The sequence below is a fragment of the Myxine glutinosa genome, chromosome 2 (genome assembly GCF_964187855.1).
Source record: "Myxine glutinosa chromosome 2, kmMyxGlut1.1, whole genome shotgun sequence".
In the NCBI taxonomy this organism is placed as follows: Eukaryota; Metazoa; Chordata; class Myxini; order Myxiniformes; family Myxinidae; genus Myxine; species Myxine glutinosa.
The window spans coordinates 251,233,509-251,249,438 of NC_136262.1; the positions used below are offsets into that span (position 1 = coordinate 251,233,509).

Sequence of the window (15,930 nt, forward strand, 5' to 3'; positions counted from 1 at the left end):
GTAATAACCCATCAACACAACACTTCAATGCGTTAGTGTAAATCATACTCACAAGTGTATTGTGCGCCCAAACTTACTGCCTCCGCCGTGGCTTTTGTCCGAGACGGCACTTTTGCACTTTTCACACAATACACGGCGAGGCCTCAGCGTGATGGAGCTGACAATTAGTTTGCTGGGGTCGTTACGTGCCGTCCGTCGTTTTGCACGCTTGATGCGACGAATCGGGGGCTGGGGCACCCTGAACTGCCCGTACGTTTGACGCAGAAGCAGTGGCGGAGGATAGGCACAGGTCTCTTGGGAGAGCGAAAGCTCTGGCCCTTGGTGGAAAGGTATCACCATAAAAACACTTTAAGGGTACAGGGATGTAGTTATTAAAAGCAAATAAACTACTTAAGGCAAATTATGAAAAAAAACATTAAGGGCAAACCAATCTCTCGAAGTTGCACACACCTTTACAACAGAATCAAAACGGTTTGGTTTTAAAAAAAGAACAACAACTGCAGTGCAGATTATAAGCATTCTACAAGGGAAACTGAAAATTGCTGAAATTATATGAAAATCTTGACATCAAAACTACAGAAACTTACATCATCGCGTGTGTGTGTGTGTGTATGTGTGTGTGTGTGTGTGTGTATGTGTGTGTGTGTGTGTGTGTGTGTGTGTGTGTGTGTGTGTGTGTGTGTGTGTGTGTGTGTGTGTGTGTGTGTGTGTGTGTGTGTGTGTGTGTCTTCATAGGGATAGGTTTTAAAGGCATTGAGTTGTGCTTTAGGAGGGATTTGAGTGGGAGTATTTAAGGGGCAATCTTTGAACACGACGGTGGTTCAACCGGTTAAAAGATCCAAAGGACCTCAAACACACAAAATACCCTGTAGACTGTTAAAAACACAAAAGACTCAGAAGACCTCAAGGACCCAGAAGACCCAATATACCCCCAAAGACCCAAAAGACTGAAAAGACCCTGAAGACCCAAATGGCCCTGAAGACCCCAAATGACCCAGAGGACTTAAAAGACCGACAAGTCCCTGAAAACCCAAAATACCCCAAAGACCCTTAAAGATCCAAAAGACCACAAAAACCCAAAAGACCCAAAATTCCCCAAACACCCATAAAGACCCCGAATACCCAAAAGACCCCAAGACCGTTAAAGACCCAAAATACCACAAAACACTGATGACCCAAAAGACTCTGAAGACTGTTAAAGACCCAAATGACAACGAAGACCCAAATAATCCAAAGACCTTTAAATACCCCGAAGACCGAAAAGATCGAAAAGACCCTGAAGACCGAAAAGACCCCGAAGACCCAAATAACCTTAAAGATCTGCTTGAAATCTAATTATTTCTAACATCTATCTATAATGCCAGTAATCTCTGTGTGTCTGTCTGTGACCGCTGTTTCTCGACAACCACGGGTCCGATATACTTGAAACTTGCCAGGTATATTGCTGGGGACCCGAGGATGTGCCTTTTCAAGGTTTCATATTAATCGGACAAGTAGTTAGCGAGCTATGTCCAAAAAACGATTCAACCAATCAGAGAGCAGCGAGCTATCACGTGTGCCGAACGTGGCGAACAGACTCTGCCTCGGACGGCACATTTGAGAGCGTATTCATTTATTTCACGTTGGCAAACTATGTTGGCGTTAAACTATGTTTTAAAACTAATTAAAACTACTTTGCGATTCTTTCGCTTTCCTGCGCGTTTGTGCACGCTATGGCGATTTCTTTACCAAACTCCGCAAGCCGTTCGCTTTGGACCAAACCATTTCATGTAAATAGAGGGGGGGGGGATTGTCACCGTACTCGCAAGCCGTTCGCTTTGGACCAAACCATTTCATGTAAATAGAGGGGGGGGATTGTCACCGTACTCGCAAGCCATTCGCTTTGGACCAAACCATTTCATGTAAATAGAGGGGGGGGATTGTCACCGTACTCGCAAGCCGTTCGCTTTGGCTTTGCGAATGGACCAAACCATTTCATGTAAATAGAGGGGGGGGATATAATTTTAGATATATATATAGTACGGGCATGCCCTAGTATTCTAAAAGGTGCCAATAATATTGTCCAGGCCATTTTAGAATTTCTGTGTGGAATAAGCTTAGATTTAGTAATATTTTCAACTTTTTTGGTTTTCTTCCACTGCAAACCAAAGGAATATATATGTGGAACCACCTTGAGAGGCCATTTTTCCCCGCAGAGCAGGGGTTGGCTTTTTTCGGGTCCCGAGCTCCCCTTTTTGAAGCAATGTTTTATGGCCGGATGCCCTTCCTGCCGCCAAACCTGTTAGTCACCTCTTGCAACACACAAGGAATTACCAGTGAACTGAACTCAATTTGCTGACCTCGGAAGGATGACAGGCTGAGTCAACCCCCCTGGCGTTAATTCAGCGATTGACCGGGATTCAAACCCAGGATCCTAGGATCCCAAGCCGGCACCCTAACCGCTAAGCCAACACCAGGCTTGAAGGAATACATTTGTGGATACCAAAATATTTTTTATTTCGACAATTTTCTGGAAGAAATGGTGCATTATTTGAAAAAAGTGCAAGGGTGCCAATATTTTTGGCCACGACTGTATATTTGGATATGTCCATCCATAAAAATGAAGAAGAAGAACCTTCTAACCCACCGTGTTTAATTCTAAGAGGTTCTAATGGGTAATTATAATAGGTTCTAAAGGGTAATTCTAAAGAGTATTTCTAAAGGGTTTTGTTCTTTTCTAAGGTTTGTCTATTTCATCGTAAAAATGCCAAACTGAACTAAATGCCAAATGAAAAATGCCAAATGTCCTTTGGACACGGGTGCGATTTTATTACTCTGTCTGCCTGTGTAACAGTCAAACAAACCTGAAAATCAGTCCAAACAAGAAACTTACTGTTTTTAAGGATGTCATAAAGGACACAAACAACAGGCACGAAGAACTAGTTTAACGTGTTAAATAAGGTGGTGTAAAAAAGACACTGCATCATCAGCGGTAAACTTCCCAAAAAAATTTTTACAACCTCGAAAACCTTTATTTTATTTTAGTTGAATTGAAAACTATAGAACACAAATCACCTTCTTGATACTTAAAATAAATAATAAACATATGTCACCCACAGGGTGAACCGTATCTTGCCAAAATGTGAAAATTCCGTTTTTTCGTCATGACGTCATCAAATGACGTCATAGCGTCAAACTGTTTACAGATCTGGGAAGCACTCATCAAGGGCATTCATATGAGGTATTACTCGATATGGTACCTACGATTTCAAAATTTGACCTTGGGGTCAATAATTTTCGACCTCCAGCGCTAACCATGAAGGTCAAGGCCGATCGCCACCAAAAACTAATCAGCTGAGCGCCGGACCATATACTAGATTCCCATGAAGTTTGGAGACGATCCGATCAAAGTTACTCAAAAAATAAGGGTTTCGTTGACCTCCATGATTGACCGCAAAGTGACCTTGACCTTTGACCTTGACCTTCAAAATTTTGTGTGCTGAAGGGTATCTCTATAGGACTCTGATATGCGAAGTTACAGGAGTTTCCAATAATAACTGTGGTCTACAGAGTGATCTAAACGTGAAAAAAAAAATGATTAACCACAAACAAAAAAACAAACATACAAACTGACTAATACATCTTGCAAAAACTTCGTTTTGGCAAGATAAAAAAGACCTTCTGTTTAGCAGGAGTGTACTGTTCTTGGACAACCTATTTACAATGTTCCATGCCCTGAGGGGAGAATAACTGCGATACAGCTTCAGAGAAATATAGCAGCGCCTGAAGCTGTATGTTTAGTAAAAAACGTCAAGCAAGACTTTAAAAGACCCTTCCAATGTCCTTTTTCTCAAGACTGTGTGGGCAAAGGTGTTCTATGAACTCGTTAAATTATGTTTTGCAATTATTCTGTCAGCAAACAAAAAGTCTTAAATGTGGGACAGTTGGCAAATCGAAACTTCCACAGGCATTTCTTAATTTACAAAGAACATGCCTCACTTAATGAATGAAATAATAACCACTGGATATATATATATAATTTTTTAACAGCTGCATAGCTGGCCCTTTCATACCAGTGGCATTATGACAAGAAGGCAAGGCTACAGGCAAGGCCGGGGATTGCAATGCCTTTTCTGCCGACTCCACAACAGATGCTTGTGGTGGGGTACAAGGCTGTAGTTCCAAAGGGTTGTCAGAGGGTGGAGGCAGAGAGGGTGTCGGAACAGCCGGAATCGCCGCAGAGTTCCAAGCATCCCAAAAGGGTGGGTGATGATTACTTTTAGGGCTCGTCAAATCGACGGCACTACACGCCCCAAACCTGCAAAAGATAGGTACAGGTCAGGAAGGAAACCAAATACGGCTGGACGAAATGCTGTGCTGGGTATTGCACAAGTTAACAGCAGGACATGAAAATGCATTGCACTTTTCAGATGGCAGGAAGAACAGTAATGCAACAATATAAATGCATTAGATGATTTATATCTACGACTCTATAAATCAAGTTAAGTGGTGAGTATGTACGAAGTTAAGTCACAAAGTGAAATTAATATCAAAACCTATAAATAACAAAAAGATATATTATTTAACTTATAGGGCATGGGACCAGAAATGGGAACGGTCCAGAGTTGAATGAATGAATGAATGAATGATCGTTTTAAGGCTATTTTCCCCGCTAGAGCGGGGGTTAGCCTTGCGGGCCCCATGACAACCATGGTTCCCTGTTTGAGGCAATGTTTTTATGGCCGGATGCCCTTCCTGACGCCAACCCATGGTCACGCTCTTACGATGCGCAGGGATACGGTGTACCTATTCTAAATCGGGGTACACACCGTGATCATTCATCCCAGGAAGCTGGTACTCAATTTACCGACCTCGGAAGGATGACAGGCTGAGTCAACCCCCCTGGCGTTAATTCAGCGATCGACCGGGATTCGAACCCAGGATCCTAGGATCCCAAGCCGGCACCCTAACCGCTAAGCCAACACCAGGCCAACACCAGAGTTGCATGACGCTAAATGTGCTGAGCTGGTACAGTGCCGGCTGGGCATGTGCACATGCACAGAGTTCTTTAAATGCGTCTCAAAGCTTAGTTCCACTCACTCAACTTATCACCACGTTAAAAAGGAGCTATTGCGATCGGCTCAGCACGTCTGTCTCGCTACCTCCTAAACGGTTGTGCAGAAATTCACCAAACTCGGAAGTTATGATCATAAGAAAGTACGGCAGCAGTATCATGGCTCCAAAATTGTTTTTATTCCACTATTTTAAAGGAAATTATTATACGTCTGATTTTATTATATATTGTCCAGGGACATCGGTCACGATATTTTTGGATTCGGGTTCGGATTCTACCCCGCGTTGCACGGAAAGGGGGGGGGGGGTTGGGAGAGGGAGTTGGAGGGTAAAGGTAAGGGGAGGGGAAGAAGGAGGGGAAGGGGGAGGAGGGATGATGGGAAAAGGGAAGGAGGGGATGTGGCAGGGGAGGGGAAGAGAGGACAAACAGAGGGAAGGGTGAGGGAGGGGTGGGGGAATGTGAGGGAGGGGTGGGGGAACGTGAGGGAGGGGTGGGGGAACATGAGGGAGGGGTGGGGGAACGTGAGGGAGGGGAGGGGAAGAGAGAGGAAGGGGAGAGGGGGAATAGAGGGGGAAAGCGGGAGGGAGGGGAGGGTAGGAGGACAAATTCACCCGTGCGAAGGGTGCTTTAACCTCAGCGTTGCCCAGGTAAAAAAAGAGAAATTGTAATTCCACGAGGTACCAGGTGCTAGCACCAGGTACACATTGACAAAGATAAATCTATGCCCTCTCCCCGGTCCCCCACATTCCCGCATGGGGCCATGGATCCATAGCCGATGTTACCCCCCCCCCCCCCCCCCCCCACACACAAAGTTGTATTTGTACCCAGAGTTTGGAGTTTCTGAATTAAAAGATGTGGCCGTGCATAGAACACCTACAAAGAGAGAGAGAGAGAGAGAGAGAGAGAGGAAGACAGAGCTTTTTGCCTTTTATAGGTATCGATGTTTAATGCATAGTAATGCATACAACATGGAATCGCAGTTATTATTATAGGTCCGGTACGACCTGGGCTGACCTTGAGGTACCCACACTCTCCCCTAAGCTGTCTACCCTGGGTTTGAATCCTGACCCAGCTATAAACTGTCATCCCGGTGTTTCACAGACTGGTGAGTGATCAATGTGTGCCATCCCTCAGATGGACATTAAACTGGCCGTCCCGTCTTCTGACATGAGACGCACTTCCTTGAAAGATCCCTACGGTGTCCTTCACGAAGAGTAGGTGAGCTATCACCGGCACCCTGGCCAAATTAATCTGCTCAACAGAAACTTTCCTCCTTCAAGACGTCCCCGACTCCTTAATATCTCTCCCTGGTTACTCCCTCATTCGGTCTGATAGACCTGAGCCTCATCCTGGTAGCGGAGTTTCAAGGTACATTAAAAAAAAAAATTCTCACTCTCCGTGTATTGCTCATACACCTCCTAAACCCCATGAGTACCTCTGGCTATGGCTTCCGCTCCGCTCCTACCTTTCGTTTGTATGTGTGTTGTGCCGTCCACCAAACAGTGATGACTCCATCTTACATCTCACTATCCGGCGACATGGACCAACTTCTCTCCACTCATCCAACTCTCCCTTTCTCATATGTGGTGATTTCAATAGTCATCATGCCAGCTGCCTGGGTGTGGGCACCTCTCTAAGTTTCAGATTGCTGAGGAGTGCAAGAAACATCTGAATACGAGTAGACGTTCATCAGCAAAGCCAAGCACAGGCGCACCAATACTAGGCTATCCTCAGATCATTCAACTTGTAAGACCATTCATCATCTTGGATAAACCTTACAAGGCTTGTGAGCAAGCGAGTACCGAACTACTTGAAACCACAAAATTACTTTCTTACAAGCATGCACATAACACCTTACAGGGCCCAGAATTGCTTACAGTAGCAGAACTGCTTTCAAGGCACCCAATTTTGCTTAAAAGCATGAGTTTATTTCCAAGTGAGCATACACCAAATTACTTACAAGCACGGATTGCTAAGGCAAACACACACGCAAATGCTTACAATAACTGGACGGCTTACAAGTAAGCATGTACAAATTTGCCAGCAAACATGAATTGCTTACAGACAAACAAATGCTTACACTAACTGGACTGCTGACAGGTAAGCAGGCACATCATTGCTTACACAAACGGGATTACTTACAGGCGACCATGCACAGAAGGCTTAACAGTATGTAATTGCTCACAAGTGAGCATTGCAGGATTACTTACACAAAACATGCATAGAATTGCCAGCAAGCACTAAGTTGCATACAAGGCAGGAAGTTGCTTACAAAGCACGTGTATCTTACAAATCACGTGTTGCATACAAATAAATTGTATACAAAGCACGGAAGTCCTTACAAAGCACGTGTATATTACAAATCACGTGTTGCATACAAATAAATTGCATACAAAGCACATTGTTCTTCCAAAGCATGAAGTTGATTATAGAGTACAACATTAATTACGAATCTCTATTGCTTCCAAATCACGTGGTGTTTACAAAGTTCATGTTGCTTACAAATCACATGATGCAGACAAACTATTGCATACAAAGCACAAAGTTGCTTACAGGGCATGTGATGCTTACAAATCACTAAATTGCATTCAAAGCATGCACAGGTTTGTGTACAAACAAGTACAGAATTTGTTACAAGCACCTATTGCATACAACGCTTGCATTGCTTACAAGCCCTACTATTTAAAAGCCTGGAAATGGTTTAAAGCACATAATTGGTTAAAAGCCCTGAATTGCTTACAAAGCACAAAATTGCATACAATGCATGTAATTGCTTACAAATCACAAATCGCTTACCTATCACGAATTGCTTGATTTGCATATTACTTGCAAGGACCTATTGCATGCAGAGCACAAATTGCTTACAAATCATGAAATGCTAACAAAGTACAAATTTCTTACAAGCACCTAATGCATACAAAGAACTAAATTGCTTGCAAACAAGGAAGCATAGAAATGCCTGCAAGCATGTAGTGCATACAAATCACACATGAATTGCTTACAAAGGAATTCTTCAAAGGGATTGCTTACAAAGTACGAAATTGCTTACACAGCACATTTCTTACAAAGCACGGATTGCTTACAATCACATGTCATACAAAACATGGTGGTTGCTTACAAAACAAAAATGCCAAGTGCGGGGTTGCTTACAAAGAACACATAGCTTACATGGCACACTTGATTACAAGCACATATTTCATAAAAAGCATGTATGGATTGTTCACAAAGCACGGGCTGCTTACAAGCACGTATTACAGACAAAGAATGCATGGATTGCTTACAAAACAAAATTGCAAACCATGGAATTGCTAAAAGAGAACTGCCTGCAAAGCACAAATTTGCATACAATACACAATGCATCCAAAGCACAAAGTTGCTTACAAAGCATGTATTGCAAAAAAGAACAATCTCGCTTACAAAGCACATGTTGCAGGCAAAACACATATTGCATACAAAGGATGTGTTTAAAAAAAACGAAACTGCTTACGAATCATGGAATAGCTTACAAAACATGAAACTGTTTACATATCATGGATTGCTTACAATCACATATTACTTGCAAAGACCTATTGCAAGCAGAGCACAAATAGATTACAAATCATGAAATGCTTACAAAGTACGAATTTCTTACAAGCACCTATTGCATACAAAGCACTAAATTGCTTGCAAACAAGGAAGCATCGAATTACCTGCAAGCACATATTGCATACAAATCACACTGCTTGCAAAAGAATTGCTCAAAGGCAATTGCTTACAATACAGAATTCCTCACAAACAGAATTGCTGACACAGCACATGCTTTCTTACAAAGTATGGATTGCTTACAATTACATTTCATACAAAGCATGCAGTGATTGCTTACAAAGTACGGATTGCTTACAAAACAGAAATGCAAACAAAGCAAGGGATTGCTTATAAACTAATTGCTTACACAACACACATTTCATAAAAAGCATTCATGGATAGTTTTACAAACACCAGCTGCTTACAAGCACGTATTACAGATAAATAATTCACGGATGCTTACAAAACAAAATTGCAAACAAATCGTGGAATTGCTGACAGAGGACCAACTGCTTACAAACCACGAAACTGCTTGCAATACATGTAATGGATACCAAGCACGTTGCTTACAAAGCATGTATTGCATATAAAGAATGAAGTCGCTTACAAAGCATGTATTGCTTACAAAGCACATGTTGCATACAAAGCAAGTGTTGCTTACAAAGTGATGTTGCTTACAAAACACAAATTGCTTACTGAGCATGCGTTGCTTACAAAACATGTTGCTGGCAAAGCACAAATTACATACAATGCACGTGTTGCAGTCAAAGCACATATTCCATACAAAGCATGTGTTGCTTACACAGCACACATTTAAAAGCATGTAGGTTCTCATAAAGCACATATATTGCATATAAAACACAAAGTTGCTTAATAAACAAGAAGTTGCGAACAAAGCATGGGGTTGCTTACAAAGCAAGAAGCTGCTAAGAAAGCACGCATTACACAGAAAGCACACACATAATTACTTACAAAGAACGTGTTGCTTACAAAACATTTGTTGGAGACAAATCACAAAGTTGCTTACAAAGCATGTATTGCCTACAAGGCAGGAAGTTGCTTGCAAAATATGTGTTGCACACAAAGCACAAAATTGCTTACAAAGCACATTTTTCACACAAAAGCATGAAGTTGCTTGGAGAAGCACTGTTGATTACAAAGCACATAGTTGCTTATAAAGCATATATTGCATATAAAGCACGTATTGCATATAAAGCACAAAGTTGCGTACAAAGCATGGGTTGCTTACAAATCAGGGAGCTGCCCACAAAATATGGGATTACTTACAAATTACGGGATTGCTTACAAATTACGGGATTGCTTACAAAGCACACATTGCATATAAAGTACTTATTGCATATATAAAGTACTAATTGCATGTAAAGCATGTGTTGCATACAAAGCAAGAAGTCGCTCACAAAGCACGTATTGCATATAAAGCACAAAGTTGCTCACAAAGCATGTGTAGCATACAAAGCAAGAGGTTGCTTACAAAGCACACATTGCATATAAATCACATATTACATATAAAGCACGCATTGCATATAAATCACATATTACATATAAAGCACGTATTTCAGATAAAGCACGTATTTCAGATAAAGCACGTAGTTGCTTATAAAGCATGAATTGCATAATATAAAGCTCACGTATTGCATATAAAGCACGTAGTTGCTTACAAAGCATGTATTGCATACAGAGCACAAAGTTGCTTACTCAATGAAGTTGCTTACGAATCATGCATTGCATACAGAGCACGGAGTTGCTTACAAAGCATGTATTGCAGACAATGCACGAAGCTGCTTACAAAACACGAAGTTGCTTAACGAAGCACGTTTCACATATAAAACACGTACTTGCTTACACAAAGAAGGTATTACACACAGAGCACGAAGTCGCTTACACCTAGTATGTAATGCATACAAAGCACGAAGTTGCTTGGAAAGCATGTAATGCATACAAAGCACAAAGTTGCTTACAGAGCACGAAGTTGCATACAAAGTATTGATTTTGCTTACAAAACATGAAGTTGCTTACAAAGCACGAAGGCGCATACAAAGCACGAGGTTGCATACAAAGCACGAAGTTGCTTACAAAGCACGAAGTTGCTTAACTAAGCACGGTTCACATATGAAACACGTACTTGCTTACATAAAGCAAGTATTACATACAAAGCATGAAGTCGCTTACAAAGCATGTAATGCACACAAAGCATGTATTGCACACAAAGCATGTATTGCACACAAAGCACGGAGTTGCATACAAAGCACGAATTAAATACAAAGCATGTATTGCATACAAAGCACGAATTAAATACAAAGCATGAAGTTGCTTACAAATCGCAGTTGCTTACAAAACAAAAAGTTGCATACAGAGCATGTATTGTACACAAAGCATGAAGTTGCTAACAAAGCATGAAGTTGCATACAAAGCACGAAGTTTCTTACAAAGCACAAAGTTGCATACAAAGCATGGAGTTGCTTACAACGCATGTATTGCATACAAAAGCCGAAGTTGCGTATAAAGCACGAAGTTGCTTACAAAGCACGAAGTTGCATACAAAGCACGAAGTACATACAAAGCATGAAGTTGCTTACAAAGCACGGAGTTGCATGCAAAGCACAAAGTTGCATGCAAAGCACAAAGTTGCTTACAACGCACAATGTTGCTTACAAATCATGTATTGTACACAAAGCATGAAGTTGCTTACAAAGCACAAAGTTGCATACAAAGCAGGAAGTTGCTTACAAAGCAGAAATTTGCATACAAAGCATGGAGTTGCTTACAAAGCATGTATTGCATACAAAGGCCGAAGTTGCTTACAAAGCACGAAGTTGTTTACAAAGCATGAAGTTGCATACAAAGCACGAAGTTGCATACAAAGCAAGAAAATGCTTACAAAGCACGAAGTTGCTTACAAAGCGCGAAGTCGTTTACAAAGCACGGAGTTGCATACAAAGCACGAAGTTGCATACAAAGCATGTATTGCATACAAAGCACGAAGTTGCTTACAAAGCAAGTATTGTATACAAATCACGAAGTTGCTTACAAATCACGAAGTTGCTTACAAAGCACGAAGTTGTATACAAAGCACCAAGTTGCATACAAAGCACGAAGTTGCATACAAAGCACGAAGTTGCATACAAAGCACGAAGTTGCATACAAAGCACGAAGTTGCATACAAAGCACGAAGTTGCTTACAAAGCATCTATTGCATACAAAGCACGAAGATGCTTTCAAAGCACGAAATTGCTTACAAAGCACGAAATTGCATACAAAGCACTAAGTTCCTTCCAAAGTACGAAGATGCTTCCAGTGGTTAATACAAAAACATACGAATGCCAAATTGAATACAAAACTTTCAGCGATAAAACTTGTACATTCTGTACTATGAACGTGTAAACTAAAATCAACAACTAGCAGAAACGACTCTCGGTGCATTGACTGATGAGTTTGTGCAGAAACTCAAACTTTAAAGTCACTAAAATGTTTTGACAATTCACACAATTTTGATTCATTTAAGCTTCCTCGAAAGCTGAGTAAATACGCCATGAGAACTTTGTCAGCACCCAAGTGATGTCAATCTAGGTTTACATTCATGTCATTTACGCTTACTTGACGTAAACACTGCCGTAAAGTTATAGTGTAACTGACACCGATTACATCGTCATGTTTTACAAACTGATCAATGTTAAACTGTCAAAATGTATTATTGTTTGTGAGATATGAGATGAGTGCTCACGGCCTAATCCCCATAAACTTGAAGCATTTGCAGCCAAAGAGTCCTCGACTAGTTCGCGGTAGAGGGAAGGGCGCCCCGATGTCCGGCACGAAACCAGCCGAGCGCCGCGGTGCGGAGCGACACGGCAAGGGCCGTCTCCACAACTTCGGGCCAAACTCACTTCTTCGCCGCATCCAGAAGGACACCCGAAAAGCTTCGCTCGCCGAACGCCAGAGAAACCACGAGCGCGTCACCGGCGACCATGCCCACGGTGACGGGCAAGCAAGAACCCACCAAATGAGGACCGAGGCCGCCCTCAGCCTGCGCCATTTTGCGGCCCACGGGCCGACATGAGCCGCGGGCTCACTCAAGGAGCGCACTGCGCATGCGCGAGCTCTTGCATGACCGTGGCCTGTAGCGCCACCTGGTGGTCACGTGATTTAATTCAACGTCTGCTGGGGCACCAGGATGACTTACTTACTGATTGACTCGTTAATTAGGTGACATTTAGATTTAGTCACCTCTTAAAATGCATGAGCAAATCAGATGGTTTTCATTCTATGAAAAGATAATATCGCTTGCTCACAAATCCATTGGTATCGATATAACACCGATTTCAGCCAAACTTATTTTTCGAAATGCATATGAAATATCACTTTGTTTCGCTTCTAGAATGTAAATGATACATTGTAGCGGCTGCCGCTGGGGTTACACAATCGCCTTGCACCTATCAAGGACGCGGAGCGATCACCAGGCCGGGCTCGTCCAGGACGCCCGGGCAGGCCCGCGCTCGACTTGCCAGGCCTCGGTCGGGACGCCCGGGCAGGCTCGCCCTCGGCTTGCCAGGCCGCAGCCGGCCCGCGGGGCCACGCCCCCTGGCGCCAGGCCTGGGCAAACCCCCTGGCGGAATAGATATATATTGCCGACCGTAAAACGTTTTTCCCAGAGTGCCTGAGTGTTTGATTCTAATAAAGCAGCTCAGATGAATTCAAGCTTTTTGTCGCGTCCATTCTTTCGATCGACGTGGGAGCCACAGCTCCTTCATTGGTGACCTATCGACATGGACATGGCAGTCGCCCTTAAACTGCCTACCTTCTGGGAGGCTCACGCGGCGGTTTGGTTCGCACAAGCGGAGTCCCTGTTCGCCCTGCGAGGCATCACGGCGGACGACACCCGCTTCCACCACGTGGTCGCTGCGCTCGGTTCAGCCACCGCAGCCCGCGCCCTGAGCCTCCTCGAGAGACCGCCAGCCGCGGACAAATACGGCGCGATTAAGAAGCTTCTCCTCGATGCTTTCGCCCTCCCAGCGGCGGAACGCGCACGGCGCCTGCTCGATTTGCCGGAGCTCGGCGACACGCGCCCTTCCGAGCGAATGGACTACATGCTTTCGCTGCTCGGCGAGCACTCTCCGGCATTCCTGTTCCGGGAGCTGTTCCTCCGTCAGCTGCCTAACCCGGTACGCCTCGCCCTGGCAAGCACGACGATCACAGATCCCCGGGCCCTTGCCAGAGAAGCCGACAAAATCTCCGCCGCGGGACAGCGCATCGCAGCGGCGACATGGGACCCGCCGCCGCCTGATGCACCATCCATGGCGCCCGAGCACCCGGCGCGTTCGACGGCCGAACTGCCGACGCAATTGGCGGCCGCTATACCGAGCCGACCACGTTCAGCACGACGTCCGAAGCCTCCACCCGACCAAGCGTGGTGTTCCTATCATGCCAGGTTCGGACAGAAGGCCCGGACATGCCGACCCCCGTGCACCTTCGGCGGGTCGGGAAACGGCCAGGCCGGCGTTCATTACCTGCCATGAACGCCGGCCACAGTCACACGGGCAACTTACTGTTCATCACGGATAAAGCGTCCGGACGGCGCTTCCTGTGCGACACCGGCGCCCAAGTGAGCGTCATGCCCGCCTCTGACCAGGACAGGCAATCCGCGGTTTGCGGCCCCTCCTTGGTTGCGGCCAACGGATCGACTATCCGCACCTTCGGCCCGCGCAACGTCACCCTCTGCTTCGGCGGCCAACGCTTCGCTTGGACGTTTGTAACCGCCAACGTGCCCATGGCTCTGCTCGGCGCCGACTTCCTCTGCGCACACGGACTGCTGGTGGACGTCCAACGGCGTCGTTTAATCAACGCTGAAACCTTCAGCTCCCTGGTATGCACATTGAGCAGCTCCGCGCCGACCGAGCTGGCATGCACCGTCCCGGCGGCGAACGAGTTTGCTCGCCTGCTCGCGGAGTTCCCGGCCCTCACGCGGCCGACGTTTTCGGCCGTCGCAGTACGGCATGGGATCGAGCACCACATACCAACCACGGGCCCGCCGGTCTACGCCAGGGCCCGCCGCCTCGACCCAGCCAAGCTTGCCGTTGCGAAGGCCGAATTCGACGCGTTGGAGCACCTCGGCATCGTGCGGCGCTCCGATAGCGCGTGGGCCTCGCCACTGCACATCGTGCCAAAGCCGGGGGGTGGATGGCGCCCGTGTGGCGACTACCGCCGTCTTAATGACGCTACAACACCCGACAGGTACCCGATCCCGCATATCCAAGACTTCTCCGCCCGTCTGGCGGGACGGGTCATTTTTTCAAAAATTGATCTCATACGGGGATATCACCAGGTACCTGTCAGGGCGGCCGACGTCCCTAAAACGGCAGTCATCACGCCGTTCGGCTTATTCGAGTTCTTGCGGATGCCGTTTGGTCTCAAGAACGCGGCTCAGGCGTTCCAGCGCTTGATGGACGGCGTGCTGCGTGACCTGCCGTTCCTTTTCGTTTACCTGGACGACATCCTCGTCGCCAGCACGTCCCGGGCCGAGCACCTCCTCCACCTCCGAACACTGTTCGGGCGCCTCAGCGAGCACGGCCTCATCGTCAACCCGGCCAAATGCCACTTCGGCACGACGGCCGTTGATTTTTTGGGCCACCACATCACCAAGAACGGGGCTGTGCCGCTGCCAACCAAGGTCGAGGCCATCACCACTTTCCCGCGTCCCCGCACCATAAAGGCCCTGCAGGAATTCCTGGGAATGGTGAATTTTTATCACCGCTTCGTGCCCCGCGCTGCTCAACTCATGCGGCCCCTCTACGAAGCCCTCCGGGGCAAGCCGGCCAAGCACGACATCGCCTGGTCCGCAGCAATGGATGCGGCCTTCCAAAGCTCAAAGCGGGCCCTCGCCGACGCAACACTGCTCGCTCACCCGGTGCTCAACGCTCCCATCGCCCTCACCACGGATGCCTCCGACTACGCGGTGGGCGCCGTACATGAGCAATGGGTGAACGGGGTTTGGCAGCCACTCGCTTTTTTCAGCCGGCAGCTCCGGCCGAACGAGCTCAAATACAGCACGTTTGACCGGGAGCTCCTCGGTCTACACCTGGCCGTCCGCCATTTCCGCCACCTCCTGGAGGGCCGACCTTTCACGGCGTTCGTCGACCACAAGCCGTTGGTTTACGCCATGGCCAAGGTCACGGAGCCATGGTCGGCCCGCCAACAGCGCCACCTCTCCGCCGTGTCGGAGTTTACCACGGACATCCGGCACGTCGCCGGCAAAAACAACGCCGTGGCCGACTGTCTTTCCCGGGCCAGCGCGAACGCGG

General features: G+C 46.0%; 1 protein-coding gene across 2 annotated transcripts in view; it reads right to left on the reverse strand.

The window, feature by feature from the left end:
• The window catches only part of PWWP2B (PWWP domain containing 2B), a 56,120-nt gene extending 43,368 nt beyond the window's left edge, over nt 1-12,752 (reverse strand). The window contains exons 1-3 of one of the 2 annotated variants that reach the window (XM_068105940.2): nt 12,520-12,752; nt 4,053-4,297; nt 78-317 (exon numbers count right to left, since the gene is read on the reverse strand). In XM_068105940.2, coding sequence (XP_067962041.2) covers nt 78-317; nt 4,053-4,297; nt 12,520-12,668 — 634 coding nt within the window. In that variant the 5' untranslated portion in view covers nt 12,669-12,752. Of the gene's footprint in view, nt 1-77; nt 318-4,052; nt 4,298-12,359; nt 12,475-12,519 lie in introns of those variants that run through there. The other variant, XM_068105941.2, reaches the window with a different exon arrangement.
• Nucleotides 12,753-15,930: the final 3,178 nt, after the last annotated feature.